Below are 17,195 nucleotides of genomic sequence, written 5' to 3'. Positions count from 1 at the left end.
TTCTCGTCTCAGGGTCGATGTCCTGGTATATCACACCATGCCTTTGTTTTTGGTTCGCTTAACCTGCCTGTATTTTCAGAGGAGAGATTTATTGAGTATCGTAACTTTGGCCGAGCGGATTGGTTGGGCATTCTAAATTTCATATCTGATTTTGACTTCAACCCCTTATATTCCACTTCTGATGTGAATTGTCAACTTTCACTATTTGATTTGTTGTTTAACGCGCTATTGTCTTTCGTTCCTGTTTCTGTTCGTAAGGTCAACCCCAGGAATGATGCATGGTTGGAATCTGATGTGGTAAAATCGGCACGGATGTTTAGAGATCTTGCGTACTTTGAGTGGCGCAAGCGACCTATGGAGGGTAATAGAATAATTTATTGTATGTATAGGAATCGTTGTAAGGCTGTGATGAGGAATGAGAGGCGTAATAATCAGCTGTGGAAATCTCTAAAGTCGTTTGGTGTTTTGGGTAGTGATAATGAAGCTCCACCAATTGATGTCAATGCTGCTAATCATTATTTTTCCAGTGGGAATCCTGGTTTTGTGGGTGAGTGTGGTCAGTCTCTTTATAGTGAGGGTCATGTGGGAGATGATGTTTTTCGGTTTTATTGCATATTTTATTCTGATGTTGTAAGGTCATTAAATAAAGTTAAGTCGGGAGCTGTGGGGGTTGATGGCGTGCCAGTAAAGTTTTTTAAACTTATATTTCCATACATTTCCTGTCATTTCCTGCATTTTGTTAACTCGATTTTTATGACATCTACTTTTCCTCGGGCGTGGAAGGTTGCACGAATTGTTCCTGTGCCGAAAACTGGCGAATCATTTGATTTGCCGAATCTGCGTCCCATTAGCATTCTACCTGCTATGTCAAAAGTCGTTGAGCGTATTATTAAAGAAGCGATTGTTGACTTCCTTGATGATCGTAGGCTATTGAGTAGTTCTCAGTTTGGGTTTCGGCGACGATGTAGTACGACCACACACTTATTATATCTTACTGACATGATTAGAGATGTATTTAATTCATCTGATGTTGGGTTATTATTGGGCCTTGACTTGTCAAAGGCTTTTGATTCGATAAACCATTCCCTTTTACTTGACAAGCTGAGGTTTAAGTTTGGTTTTTCATCTTCTGCGTGTCGTTTAATGGCTTCATATTTGGAAGGTAGGTCTCAGTTTGTTGTTCATTTGGGTGTTTCGTCTGAAGTTTGTAGTGTCCAATGTGGAGTCCCGCAAGGTTCTGTACTGGGACCGTTGTTATTTATTATGTTCATTAATGACATTGTGCACTCAGTTGTTGATGACAGGTGTTGTCTGTTTTTGTATGCAGATGATATTCATGTTTTCTTCAGAGAGGCTGATATTGCTGGGTTGGAAGGATTGGTTAATTCTATTGTTTTGTCTCTTTCGTCGTGGATTTCGCTAAATGGCCTTATGATTAATTGGAATAAAACTAAAGCTATGCTGTTCAATGATCATGGTAATGGTGGTTCTCTTAATATTACTGTGGGTTCTGCGTTAGTGAAATTTGTTGATGAAATGAAATGCATTGGTATTATAATTGATCGGAAGTTGGACTTTAAGAGACACATTGATTCCTTGCTTTGTCGCATAAGGTTTCAGCTGCGGAGGCTGTATTGTCTTAATGCTTATTTGCCTTGTCATGTTAGGAAGAGAGTGGTTGTATCCTTGCTGCTATCGCAGGTAAATTATTGTCTAGAGGTAGTCTCCGGTACTACTTCTTCTCAAATGCAACGTATCCGTAGGGCGGTAAATTCGATTGTTCGTTATGTGTATGGCTTGCGTCGTGGTGATCATGTTTCTTGTTTTGTTAATGATCTCCTGGGATTGCCATTTAGCAGCTACGTTGATCTTCGTATTCTTCAATTTCATTACAGTGTTATGTGCAATTTTGACTCGCCTCTTCGTGACAACTTTGTGTTTTGTAGATCATCTCGAAATCCTCAATTGTTGTGTCCAAGGTTTTCGTCCTCCATTGGTGAGAGATCATTTGTGGTTAGGGCGGTGAGATTGTGGAATCAGCTTCCTTTGGCCTTACGTACTTTTGCCCATACCAATTATCTGTTTAGGGTTAAAGTAATTGAATACCTTCGCCTAAATATGTAGGCTATGTTTTTGTAGTGGTTGCGTCGGTTTATTATGGGTTTTTCTTTTTGCTTTTCTTTTTGTTTGGGCTGGGGAGCCACTATATTATCTTCTTAATTTTATTTGTAGGGTATAATGTGAGTTTTTATACTCTGTTTTGTGAGTAATAAAATAGTTATCTCTTATTTTTAGCTCGTTTCTGCTACACTTTTTCACTGCTCTACTAGACTATTGTTTAGTTGGTGATGGTGAATTGAGGTGTAGGGTTCGAGCTTCTCGTGAATTATTAAGATAAATTATTAGGTTTAATATGTTATTTATTAAGTTTGAATTAATCATTGAATTTGTATTATGTTAGGGTATTGTAGATAGATAATATAAGTTATGGGCCCTGTGGGCTTATTTATATTTCTTTGAAAGGTAAATAAATGAAATGAAATGAAATGTCAAAATACGGAATATAGGGAGGTACCGTTATATTGGAGCTATGCGAAGACGTGGACCTGCACAGACAATTTTCTGTCATTGGCTGTAGTACCCATTACGATCTTCAAATACCAAATTTTAAACAATTCCGGTGAATAATGTCGCTAAAATCATCAAAATACCGAATATCGGGAGGTACCGTAATATAGTAATAATTTTCTGTCATAGGCTGTAGTACCCATTACGAACTTCAAAAAAATATTGGTATGTGCAAAATTTAAAGGAAATCGAACTCTTATATCCATTTGTATCTAAAATCATAAATTCCGATAAATTACTTATTCTTATCAGATTTCTGGTTAAGAGAAATATTTAGATATAATAAGTTGTAGAGAAACGCTGACTTGTTACGGAACTTATAACAGATATAAGTATTGGAAATTGTGACTCTTTGTGGGTGAGTTACCAGAAGGGTGTTGGAAGGGAAGGGATTCACAACCGATCTAGTTTTAGCAAAAATGTTTGCACGTGGGAAATTTGAGAAGATGGATGGACGGATTTGGGTGCTTATTTCGCTTTCTTTGAACGTAATGTTTGTCAAAATCTTGAACCCTATGTGGGGGAGGTACCAGAAGAAATGGTGCGATATCTACCATCTTTATAGCAGATCTTGTATTGATGGAAATATTGAAATGTATCAAGTCTGAATGGAATCGGATGTTATTTTCGGGTTTTATGAAATTCATGGATACTCAATATTTTGGCCCTTTTTGGGGGAAGTACCAGAAGGAGTGGACCGATATATGCCATTTTCACACCAGACCTTGGGCTAATAAAAATATTGTGATGTGTGTAACTTGAAGAGAACCGAATGCTTATTTCGGATTTTATAATCGTTTTGATTATTCAGAACTTTGACCCTTTGTGGGGGAGGTACCTTTTTCATAAAAGATCTTGTGTTAATGGAAATATTGAGATGTGTCAAGTCTGAATGGAATTGGATGTTAATATCGTTTTTATGAGCTTCATGAATATTCAAAATTTCAACCCTTTGTGGGAGAGGTACCAGAAGGAGTGGACCGGTATATGGACATCGCTAGATCGACTCTAAATGTCCTGAAACGGATTTGGTCCAAAGCGATCTAGGGTCTAAAATCGTTATATCGGTTAGGCACGTTTTGGTCGTATCAAATGATGTATACCCTCTGTAGCCATATGGCTGAGGGTATATAAAACGTGAACCACTGCACATTGACCATTTATGGAATGATATTTTTAACGACCGTATATCTAAGGAAATACACAAATGTCCAACGGAACGACTTTAAAATTCAAATATGTGACATTCAATTACTCAAAAAAGGGATCCATATTGGAAAAGTCAAATTGAACTGAACCAAAGCATATCTAAATTAAAAATTTTTTTCATTTGATGCGGTTCCCTAGTACTAAAATGAAGAGAACTTCATAAGTAAATGTAGTTGAAGAACTCAAAATTTAACTCTAAAATGGGGACTGTAGAATATGTGGCCTGCGATGTGGTTCTATTTTTAATTAAAATTTATTTAATTTCATTAATTTTTTATAAACTTCATTTATTTATATAAACTCCCTTTCCAGTGGTTTTAAAATTTCCTTGGCCTGAAGGGTAAATAAAACGCATTAGTCACTTCAGCCTTAAATACATTCCACTTGAAGCTGGTCCCATTCACAACTCTTTATATCCTCAATATGAAGATGTTATTTTTTTGGAGGTTTTTTTACTATAAAAATCCTTTTGCTGTTTTTTTTTGTTTTGAAGAGCATAACATTAAATAGAAAATAATAATTGTTCAACATGCAGAAAAACGAACATATTTACATTACATTTCAACATCTGATTAAAAATGTCTAAGCGTTGTTTGTTGAAAAAAAAAAAAAAAACATAACCAAAAAGGAAGAGCTTAAGGCTTATTTCTTTGCATGTGAGGTAAACGCAAGGATGAGAACGAACAACATTATCAACTATTATCACATACACTGTTGCTGTTGTTGGTGTTGTTGTTTCCAAATTGAGGTAATTTTTTTTTTGCTGCTGTTGAAAACGCTTCAACCGCAGATAATTTGAGGCACACATCACAGAGTAAATTGTGCGCAGAAGCTGGATTTATTTTTTCTTCGTCGTCCACATAAAATACTACAAGAGAAACTTATTATGTAGTTGAATAGTAGACGCTTACACGTTAAGTTCATTGTGAGTATTTGTTAAAATGGTTGTTTGAAGAAGAAAAAAAATATAGGTGAATAAATTTTATTGTGGTTGTGGACAAGAAAAAAAGTGGAAAAATTGATTGGAGAACTAATTTTTAGTTTAACAGAATGCTAATTACAGACAAATAAGCTTAGAAGTCTTTCAAATGAAAAATTCTTGTGCTCAATAATTTGTCTAAACCTTTTCAAATCCCAAAAAAACATTGCATTGATAAAACATTAAGGGTTTAAATGCCTAAAAATCGTGTCCTTGGTTTGCAGCAAATGTAAATGTTTTGAGAACGCTTTAATTTCTCATACCATTAGTGCTATCGAAAAAAATGAAAAAGTGTACCATGACACAGCTAATGGGCAAAATAGGTGACGCCACTATGCTGTCAATACCAATTAGATTTACAACTTAAAATGGGGACACCAACTGTTTTCTGGGAATGTTAGACAACTTCAATAGCTTCATTCAACCAATATTACCGAAATACTTTTGATGTCGATAAATTGTTTTCAATATGAATTGAGATAGTTTATTACATGTAAAATGTAAATATGCCATATTTTAAAGAATCTTTAACATCGTCTGTGCATGTCGCTGTCTGCCCATGTATTTTTGTAATACATATCGCATTCATTGCTGTAAAAAACCATTATATTTAGTCCATCTCCATATATCATCCATAATTTGTAAAATTGGATTCAGATTTTGTGGTCTAGCCTTGCTATATTTTCTTTAAAATCATAAGAATTATGAAAAAACATTCCATTCAGGAAAGTACACAGAAATGCATTTCAAAAACATTTCGGGGGAGCCAACTGTTCAGAAAATAAAAAATGTAAAAAAAAATTACACAAAATTGTCATTTCGGAGGAGGCCTGGAATCTCATGACTCTCACACTGCGTATGTTACTGGTTAGCATACCATACCACAAAGCCTCTGATAAATCTCTAGCATAGGCCATGCGATTTCTTGGTATGACATACTAATTTCTTATTTATTTATACCCTCAGCCATATGGCTAGAGAGGATATATATCATTTGATACGACCAAAACGTGCCTCATCGAAATAATGGTTTACACCTTAGGTCTCTTTGGACCAAATCCGTTTCAGGACATTTGGAGTCAATCTGCCGATGTCCGTCCGTCTGGCTGCTGAAAAATTATTAACCTATTTTTTAAATGAATATTTATCCACTTACGACTTGAATATATTGCCATAAACCCCTTACGCTGCAACCCTGCATCCGTTTTCAGAACGATAAACATATCATATTGGTTCCCTTCCACTACAATATATACCCAAAAAGGAATTATTCTCTGACTTGCCATTGTGGATACCCACATAGTCATAGATGTACTCCAGATGATTTTCCAATTAATAATCATGAAATGTCAGGTGGATGCGGTGACCCAAGACCATGTGGAAATGCCAGTAGCAATAAATGTTGCGCGGATAATCCTCGGGATAAAGGGTACTGGAGATGACACCATATGGATTGGTGATTTCTAATTTACAACTGGTCTCGGTACAGTTGTGATGATTTTCATCCAGAGTGAAACCATTGCGACAACTGCAAACATAGGAACCATAGGTTCCTGCGATAACTCTCGAAGGAAGTATGCGATTTGATCCAAATTTGGTACATCGTAATATTATTGTGAAACTTAAATCAAGTTCGGAGATGGGCAATATCGCTCCACTCCATCTGGCACCTCCCCCACAAAATGTTAACATTTTCAAAGAAAATATGTTTACTGCACAGAAAGAGAAAAGATAATCCAACTTTGCGAATCCGATTGTCTTCAAATTACGAACATCACATTATTTTTATTAGCCCAAGATCTGGTGTTAAGATGGAATAAATCGGTCCAATCCTTCTGCATTTCGATTTTCTTCATATTTCACAGATCCTATTATTTCTACTAACACTACTAAAATAGTCCATTCCTTCTGGTACCTTCCCCACGAAGGATCAAAATTCTGAATATCCAGGAAGCTCCTAAAACGCGAAATTAACATCCGATGGTAGAGAAAGGACCATTTCTTCTGGTACCTCCCCACATAGGGTTTTAGATTTTGAAAAACAAAACGCTCAAAAAAGCGAAATAAACATCCAATTCTCTTCAAATTTCACACATCCAAATATTTTTGCTAACACAAGATATGTTGCGAACATGATATATGTCTGCCAACCCCTTCTGCTCCTGCCATAATTTGCGAAACAAGTCGGCGATGCTATACAACTTGCAATATCTAAATATTTCCCTTAGCCAGAAATCTGATATGAATATGTAATTATTTGAAATTTAAAATTTCGTATAACACTGGATATATGTGTTCGATTTCCTTTAAATTTTGTACGTACCAATATTTTTAACCTGTATTAGATAAAGTGGAATATTTCGGAACATCCTCCAAAAGGGTAAACAGTTTGAATATTTATAACTCAAGGCTGGTAAAAATCTGTCGGCAAAAACGACTGATACTATTTTACTTGTTTTAATAGAATTAGCCATCCCTTTTGGCTAGTGGGAGGATAGAAAGGTTCTTTCCGGAAATTATTTATATTTTTGTATCTCATAATATTCTATTAACTAGTTACATATTCTTTTATCTTATTTCAAATCCTTTCCATATTTTATATTTTTACTTAAAACATTTTCCCTCTTTCCTTTCATTGCAGATATTTTATTTTAATTTAGTTCTCACATAATCAGACAGAACCCATAAGCTTGCTGAATATACGAGAAAAAAAGAAGAAGCGAAAAAAGAGTCCTAATTGCAACAACGTTGTTAGTGAAGAAGAGGAAGCAGAACACATCATTCCAAAATGGGTTCTCTGTTTCGCAGTGAGGAAATGACGCTTTGTCAGTTATTTCTGCAAAGTGAAGCGGCCTATGCCTGTGTCTCAGAATTGGGTGAATTGGGATTAGTTCAGTTTAGAGATGTAAGTAAAGAATACAAACTGTTTTAAGAAGTCGAAATTAATACCAATGCTTAAATGTTTAGCTAAATCCTGATGTAAATGCTTTCCAACGTAAGTTTGTCAACGAGGTAAGGCGTTGCGATGAAATGGAACGTAAATTGAGATATTTGGAAAAGGAAATCAAAAAGGATGGCATCCCCATGTTAGACACAGGAGAAAGTCCAGAAGCACCCCAGCCCAGAGAAATGATTGATTTGGAGGTAAATTTTTAAATATTCTGTTGTGGAATATCGTTGACATTTTTTTTATTTTGATACTTTAAGGCAACCTTTGAAAAATTGGAAAATGAATTACGCGAAGTCAATCAAAATGCTGAGGCCTTGAAACGCAATTTCCTGGAGTTGACGGAATTGAAACATATTCTACGTAAAACTCAAGTTTTCTTTGATGAGGTAAGTTGAGTTGTCCTCAATAAAATGTATTCTCTAATAAACTTTGTGGTATATAATTCCTGATAAAAGAAATCTCTATGTAAAGCAAAAAAGTGTAAAACAATCTTTTTTGTATATAAACCAAAAAATCTAATGAATTGTAATTAACCCTTTGACAACACAACTGAGGGACGACGCACATATTTGTTGTAATAAATTTCTTTATTGTTATTATTATTTTTGTATAGTTATGTTGTATGGCTATTGTTGTATTATTTCCTTTCTTATGTGTATATTTATGTTTTTTTATTTGGTTGTGATCATAATTTTAGTTAATTTTCTTTATTGATTTAACAAACTTATCGAAATAATTTGGTTTGGGTTTGTAAAACAAGAAAAGGGTAATGGCAGCAATCAGCATGATTATAAATACGAAAAAAAAAAAAACAAAATGAAAACAGCAATTTACAATTTCAACAAAGAAACCAATTTCCAACTTTTAACTTTTAATGCTTTTTCTAACTTCTTAAACAATTTTTAGTTTATATTTGTATGATTTTACAAAACAAAAAAGAAAAGGAAAACCACCTACCACAGAATTGGGAAAGAGTATCGGCGTATTTGTTTTTGAAAACTGTTGAAAACAAAATTTTTCGAAAATTCAAACACTTAAAATATGTGCATTTTTAATTATTCTTCTAACACAATTTGTAATTTCTCCTATTCATATCCACATACCACAAGACAATGTAAATAGGCTTTTAAAAATTATTATTTTCTTTTTAAACAATTGATTTTTGCTATCCTTTAACTATACCTTTTGAACATAAACTTCTCTTTCGCCTATACGTATTACACTAACTGTGAAAAATACTACAACCCAAATATATTACATTGTATATTGACTTTCGCTACAATTGTTTTTTGAAAATAGAAATGTATTTAAAACGCTAGTTTTGGGTAGGCACAAAATTGCAAACTGAAATGTCTAAGCTCACTACTGCATTTAAGCTAATACCTGTATGTTTTTGGCAAAATTCATTAATACAGTACCATGGACTAATGAATATAAATACAAGAGAATGCTATCTTCAAAAAATCGGATTAGCAGATGTCGTCTAAACTGTTATATAGCAAATTTTAGATGTTTATTACTTGATGACATCGAAAAATTTCTTGCAATTCTTTTTTTTCAAAAATCTACGTTATATCCCAGAAACAATTTCTGAATTTTTTTTTAGATGAAACAAAAGCTCCGAATGGGTATTAAAAATAAAATAGGTATTCTAAATATTTCACCAAAAAAAAAAAAGAATCATTTTTAATATTTTTCCTTATTGCTCTTCTCATATGGTTGATCTTGGAAGCAGTGCACTCCATTAAGTTGAAATTAAGTGTAATTGTGTTTCATTATACCTCAGTCATATGATTACAAAAGGTATATATCATTTGATACGGCCAAAACGTGCCTTTGGACCAAATCCATTTCAGGAAATTTGGAGACGATCTAGCGATGTGCGTCCGTCCGTCTGTCTGTCTCGAAGGGAGTATCCGATTGGATCCAAACTTGGTGCATCGTAATATAATTGTCAAATTTAGATAGAGGTCGGAGAAGGACAAAATCGGTCCACTCCTTCTGGTAACTTCCCGCATATAATAGATATATTTTCAAAGAAAATAATTTACTGCACAGAAAGAGAAAGGATAATTCGGTTTTGATCCAAATTTACACATCCGGTCCACTCCTGGTACCTCCTCCACAATATTATCAAAGAAATTTACTGCACAGAAAGAGAAAGGATAGTCCGATTTTGCTCAAACTTTGCATATCATAATATTTCTATCACTGCTAGGTCAGGTGCCACTCTATCACGTACCACCCCCACAAACGCTCATAATTTGAAATGATTATAACTCTTATAAAATGTAATGTAAGTGACCGATTGTCTTTAAATTACACACAGCACAATATTTTTATTAATCCAAGGTCTAGTGTGAAGATGGACTATCACGGTCCACTCCTTCTGGTACCTCCCCCACGAAGGGTAAATTTTTGGAATATTCATGAAGCTCTTAAAACACGAAATTAACATCCGATTCCAGTTAGACTTGGCACATTTCAATATTTCCATCAACGCAAGATCTGTTAAAAATACAGTAGTAATCGGACCATTCCTTGTGGTACCTCCCCCACAAAGTCTAGGCTTTAAATATCAAAAACGAAGATAAAATCCGAAATAAGCATCCGGTTCTCTTCAAATTACTCACATCTCAATATTTTTATTAACCCTAGATCTGGTGTGAAGATGGAATATATCGGTCCACTCCTTTCAGTATCTCCCCAACAAAGGGTCACAATTTACAATACTTATATCTATCATAACTTGCAAAAAAATTATATATCTAAATATTTCTTTCAACCAGAAAATTGGAATAAAATTGGATATAAATTGGATGTTAGATTTTCTTGTAATTTTGCCAATACCAATATTTTATCAGTATTAGATGAAGTATACAAATGGAATACTTCGGCCCGCTATATCTGCCACCTCACGCATATTTCCACATTTTCCAAAATTTGTCCATATCTCAGTTGTCGATATATAAAGAAGTAATCGATATAGTCCAAATCTGGCACGTTTTAATATTTATATCACTTGCTCAATATTGGCCAACTGCTTCGAAACCTCCCCCATAAAGTGTCAAAATTTTGAATAATCAAACCACAACGCTGGGGTATACATCTGTCGGCAAAATCGACTGAGAGGCCCAAAGCTATAATGGAGTCGGCTGCCTAGACATAGGTTCAGGATGATGCAGTAGTCTTAACTCGTATTGGGCACGAATTGACGAAGATGTGAGTTACGTCAGGAAGGCGTGTGATACTGGTCCGCGCAATGCTAAAGCTATAACCGATTTAGCAGAAATGAAACAAACCATGTGAAGTTATTACAACAGCAACTAGCCTAGGCCTACTCTAAGACTATATATGAATATAATTTGATTTTAGAAGAAACTCAAATTGCAATAGCGTAAAAACTACAAAGCTTATTGTTAAATTGTTGACAAAAGTATTTTTTTTTTCGTCCTTATGGGCCTTGGTTCATACCAATGTGTATTTACAACGTGACACTGTAAGACCAGTTGTTTTCTTCGTTTTTCTGCCAAACTACATTTTTTTTATTAAAAATATTTAATAAATATACGTGTACAACTTTAAATTCAAATATTTATTAAGAAAATTATTTGATTTGTAATCTTTATCATATTTACAACTCCCGCACACAGATACATATATGTATGTATTTTGTTTTAAGCTTTCTCCTAAACAAACAAAAAAAGAATAATAATATGCTGTACAGTCGTGCTATATATCCTATCTGGTTAATGCAAACAGTTTTTTTAGTTAATTTTGTTTTATTAATTTTTTTTCATGCATACTGATTTTCTTTGGTTAAATGTTATGTTTTATTTTTTTTATCATTTTCGGTTTGTAATCGAAAACAAAAAAAAAAAAAAAAAAAAACAATTCGTTTATTGTTTATAATGAAATTCCAATGAACGCGGTGCAATTTTAAAATTTGCTATTGCCAACTGTAATCCTGCAATTCGATAATCCTGAATGTTTTGACAACCAAAACGTATTGGTTTTGGCCACCATCCCTCCCTCCCTATCCAACCCGCTTCCCATCCCCAATTAAATCCCACTGCATTGCATTCCCAACAACAACAACAAAAATCCAAACGGTTGTGTTGCCAGGCGGTCCCGACAATATCATATAATACAACATCCCACTATAAATCACGACGTTACCGACAGATGGCCGACAATCAAAATGAGGATGAACAGGCTCAGTTACTGGGAGAAGATGCAGGCGTACGGGCCAGCCAACCAGGACAAAATTTAAAATTGGGGTAAATATATTAAAAAAAAAAAACAAATCAAAAACTTGACAAATTGCATTTCAAAGAAAATCAGAAATGATGGAAATTGAACAAACCAACAAAGAAAAGAATTGAAAACATTACTATTTGAAATTGTGTTACCTTTTTTTCGTTAATTTTGTAAAATGTTAGTCATATATGCTTTGCGCTCTCTCCGTCTGTCTCTCTCTCTCATCATACAGTCATCATGCAACAATAATAATTCTAATCGCTCTGTTTGATTATTCTTATTTTTTTAACATATATAAATGATATATATATGAAAAATGCACATATTTATTACGAACGAACAAAGCCCATTAAGGGGTAATCATATTCCAAGGAATCGTGGCCAGATGAAGTTGTTGAATTGTGCTTCTTTCCTTAATTCTATGATAACTTTTGTGGCAACGAGTAGTAACATAGAACCAAGGCTAAATGCAAAATGTTAACTCATGTGATTACGAATTCCAGGATCTGATATACTAAAAATTTTATTAGCCAAAGAAATGAACAGTCTTTAGTGCGAATTTGGTACACAGTGTATTGGCACATGGCTTTTCATTTTTTTAGAAAAGGATATGCTTAAACATTCCCGGGCTCCATTATTATATCCTTACATTCGAATTTTAAATATACTGGTGGTGGGTTGTTTGAAAAATGACCAAGACATGTGGCAAATGTTTACTCTGGTGGTTATGGTTTATATTACCTACATATGTTATGTCCTTAAATGTTTTGTGTGTATTTTAATTTATTTATGTTTTCAAAAAACAAAAACAAATCACTAATTCCCCTAGATTTAGTACAAGAAACTAGTTCTAGACATAAATAGCTATTGTGTCACATTATTATTTTTTTGTTTACAATTTTATTTAAAACAAAAAATCCCCATTAATTTGGCAGCAAGAAGGTGGTCTCAATACCACAACCGAATCGATGACACGTGCCTTAATAACCGATGAAGTACGCACTGGTCATTCCATGGGTCCCGTACAATTAGGGTATGTATTTTCCGGCTATTTACAGTTTGCTAGTGCTGTGAGCGTTACTAACAATCAAGAAAAAAAGTTGAGGTTAATAACCAAATCAATTGGCCAAAAAATAACAAGTCTCACAAAATTCCGTACCAAAAAAAAAAAATGTTTTCTGGTTTTATCAAAATTTCTAAATTGTTTATTTATTTATATATTTTTATGTGTAACTGCTTCCATTAGATTTATGGAAAAATCAAACGAGCGTGAAGATTATTATCCATGGTTGGTACCATCAGCGTTAATTTGTTGTATCTATTCAAATGAAAAATGTCCATACATGCATACATACATAAGTCATTTGTCCACCTTTTGTTTTTTAATTTCCATTGTTTGCTAGTTGTCGTGTACTTTTTAATAAAAATGTGTAGAATGCTGGTCATTTCTCGTTTCCATTTTCAATTGTATTCAGTTAAAACAAAAAACAATCATTTCGTATGAGCATCATATTTTAATATTATTTTCAAAATTTGCCACACTATTTTCTCAAGTCTAAAGGTTTGTTGTCATCCATTAAAGTATATTTGAATGTCTGTCAGAAAAAGAAGAACTTGATTTAAAAATGATCTTTATAAAGTTATATATGATGTTCTATAAAACTCCTAAACAATTTTTAAACACTTTTGTAGTTAAAAGAATTCAAAGGGTGATCTATCAGTTCTCTTAACTTTCTTGTAACTGCAGAAGATCTTTTAAAATTCTTTTCTCTGTGGAGGATCTCTAAAGGTATTATGAGTTCATCAAAGTCATATCAAATTTTATCTGCATTCTAGAAGAAATTTGAAAGGGGAACCCTTAACTATCTATGGAATATTACTTCAAGGGTCTTATATTTTCATTTATGAGTTCATCAAAGTCATATCAAATTTCATCAGCTTTTTAGATCTGTCTGGTTACCCTAAAATTTGTTAGAAGTCGTCTACACAAATATCTGTAAAAGAGAGCGATTCGAGAGAGAAATTTTGACAGTTCTTGTACTGAACGGCCAAAACGTGTATAATATAAATAACGGGTTTAGACCATAGGTCTCTTTGGACCAAATCGTCCAAACGGCCAAAACGTGTCTAATCTAAATAACGAGTTTAGACCATAGGTTTCTTGGGACCAAATCCGTTCAGGACATTCGGATTCGATCAAGCGATGTCCGTCCATCCGCCTAGCTGGCTGGTGCGCTCAATAACATTCGAAGGGAGTATCCGATACATTCTAATATTATTGTCAAACTTAGATCGAATTCGAAGATGGGCAATATCGTTCCACTCCTTCTGATACCTCCCACACAAAATGTCAACATTTTCAAAGAAAATTATTTACTGCACAGAAAGAGAAAGTATAAACCGATTTTGTACCATCTTTGTAAATCCTAATGTTTGCATCAGTTCTAGGTTAGGTGCGAAAATGTACAATATCGGTCCACTCCATCAAGTAACTTCCCCACAAAGGGTCAAAACTTTGAGTAATTATAAGTCTCATAAATTAAGTGTGATTTAAGTGTTCGGTTGTCTTCAAATTACTCGCATCACAATATTTTTATTAACCCAAGGTCTGGTGAGAAGATGGTCCACTCCTTCTGGTACCTGCCCCAGAAATGGACAAAGATTTGAATAGCCAAAACGATCATAAAATCCATAATAAGCATCAGTTCTCTTCAAATTACACACACCACAATATTTGAATTAAGCCAAGGTCTGGCGTAAAATTGGGGTATATCAATCTGGTCTTTCTCCTCCACAAGGGGTCAATATTTTGAATTTTCATGGAGCGCATAAAACACGAAATTAGCATCCGATTCCATTTAGACTTGGCACATTTAAATACTTCCACAAACACAAGATCTGTTAAAAATATGGTAGAGTTCGGACCACTTCTTCAGGTACCTCCCGCACATAGGGTTCAAGATTTGTAAAAAACAAAACGCTCAAATAAATCGAAATATGCATTCAAAGGTCTTCAAATTTCACACATCCAAATTTTTTGTCCAACGCAGGATCTGTTGTGAAGGGGATGTATATCTGCCATCCCCTTCTGTTACCTCACCCTTAACCAGAAATCGGATATGAATATGTACTTTATAGAAATTTATGATTTAGTATAAAATTGTATATGAATGTTCGATTTCCTTCAAATTATTTTTATCTGTATTAGATGAATTATGAGAATGGAATACTGCGGTCCGCTGTATCTGTTACCTCACGCATATTTTACAAAAAATTTACACATATGACATATAAAGTATAAGTAGAATCCGATATAGTCCAAATCTGGTACGTTGTAATATTTTTATCAGTCTTATGTCAGATACGAATTGTTCAATATTACCTAAAGGGCTGCAAATGTGACAATTTTCTCTATTTATGCCATGGAGAGAAAACGCTCGTCATGTTGTGCCCTGTTTGATCAAACGCATAACAGTACGTGACATCCAACTAAATGCTCGATGTCTCGTCATGTCGGTCACACTCAAACCTATCGTCATAACATGTAATGACCAATAAAAGGGTATGTTGAATAGTGTGTCATACAAAAATGTTCTATCAAAAAAACAACAACAATTATGAAACAATTGCCAACGAAAAAGACACACACGTGATGAAGGCAAAGCGCAATCGCTACCTGCTTTTCCGATATGTGAAAAAAATTGTAATAAAGAATTTCTTGGCGAATACTAAAATATTAAAGGTATTTCTAATTGGTCCACACAAAATTTTCACATTTCGTGGTTATTGACGAAACAATTTAAAATGTTAATCCTTATAAAAAACAATAATTGCCTGAAAAATTTTCTTATTTTGATTATGATTTCGTAAATGTTTGCCTCCGGTAGTGATGTGTAAATGAGAATGAATGATACTGTAATTCACGTAACAACACTATATACTTCCATTGTTCAATTCTGTGCATATTCTGTTATTGAATGAGAGTCAAATCTCTGCCCACAGACTTTAATTTTAAAAGAACACTTTATGTAGATTGAAAATAGGCATACAATATTTTCCTCTTTTTTATGACCAAAATTTTATGATAATCACTAACAAATTGGGATTGTTCAGTAAATATTTCATTTTTTCTATTCATTTGTTGATGTCTATGCACATTTTGTTATTGAACTCGCGGTGTTTGTTACTTCAAAAACACACCCTCACCGTCGAAAGTAACACACACACACACTCTCAATATTTAAGCACACGTACACAAATGACACACAATTTGACGATGACACGGTTCGATGTGATCGTTGACACCCTGCATTTATGGAGAACACCATGCAAATATTCGAGTCAGCCATGTCACGATCGAACCTTAGACAATGGCACACATGAATCAAAATGGGGGATGTTGTTGGTTGTCATTGCCTATCAAATACATAGCGCATGATTGAATAGACAAAGTCAGTGTGTCGAAAAAAGCATAATTCATACAATTCGTCTTGTGCAGGCCTTTAATATTACCCAACTGCTTCGGAACCTGCTCCATAAAGGGTCAACAGTTTAAATAATCATTACTCAAGGCTGGGGGTATAAATCTCTGTCGGCAATACCGATTTATGCTATATCACTTGTTTTTTATACATAAAGCGCCAAAACAGAAATGCTCAGCAACAAGCTCAGAAAGCAAACAACTTATCAAAATCCCCAGCTCCATGCCTCTTTTTGCAAAAGAGAATACAACTACCTTACTCTCTCAGAAAGTTGTCTCAACAAAATTCCTACATGAAAAGTAACCAGACAGACATAGTACTGTTGACGAACTATTTTTTCAATTTCCGGGAACATCAAATTACCGGGTAATAGGCATATTTAAGGTCTATGTGAAGACTCGAATGAGAATTTTTTAAAAATGTAATTTTATAAATCTTATATTTTACGAACAACTCGCAGGATATCACGTGGGCCTCATATTTCACACAAACTTCTTTTTCACCTCAAAAGTTTTTTATGTATGTTTGTTTGTAATCCTTTCTAAAGTTCCATTCCAATTTTACATCAATCTACGCAATGAGAATAGTAATGTTTTCATCTACTAATGTTTTTTTTCTAATATTTATCCACACACATACATATATATGTTGATACATCCTCTCCATATGACACCAACTAATACGTCTT

The 17,195-nt window shown here is 34.0% G+C and overlaps 1 protein-coding gene across 10 annotated transcripts in view; it reads left to right on the top strand.

The window, feature by feature from the left end:
* LOC101894206 (V-type proton ATPase 116 kDa subunit a 1) overlaps positions 1-17,195 on the top strand; it is a 31,956-nt gene that overhangs the window by 10,287 nt on the left and 4,474 nt on the right. For 4 of the 10 annotated variants that reach the window (XM_059130734.1, XM_059130736.1, XM_059130738.1 and 1 more), the window contains exons 2-6: positions 7,458-7,721; positions 7,784-7,960; positions 8,024-8,152; positions 12,962-13,059; positions 13,273-13,314. In XM_059130734.1, the coding sequence (XP_058986717.1) occupies positions 7,605-7,721; positions 7,784-7,960; positions 8,024-8,152; positions 12,962-13,059; positions 13,273-13,314 (563 nt within the window). In that variant the 5' untranslated portion in view covers positions 7,458-7,604. Of the gene's footprint in view, positions 1-4,686; positions 4,763-7,457; positions 7,722-7,783; positions 7,961-8,023; positions 8,153-11,891; positions 12,047-12,961; positions 13,060-13,272; positions 13,315-17,195 lie in introns of those variants that run through there. The other 6 variants (XM_059130733.1, XM_059130741.1, XM_059130740.1 and 3 more) reach the window with 6 other exon arrangements.

The sequence above is a fragment of the Musca domestica genome, unplaced genomic scaffold (genome assembly GCF_030504385.1).
Source record: "Musca domestica strain aabys unplaced genomic scaffold, Musca_domestica.polishedcontigs.V.1.1 79, whole genome shotgun sequence".
NCBI classification, from domain to species: Eukaryota; Metazoa; Arthropoda; class Insecta; order Diptera; family Muscidae; genus Musca; species Musca domestica.
The sequence above is the reverse complement of the archived record's forward strand: the minus strand, read 5'-3'. Positions and strand labels throughout refer to the sequence as shown.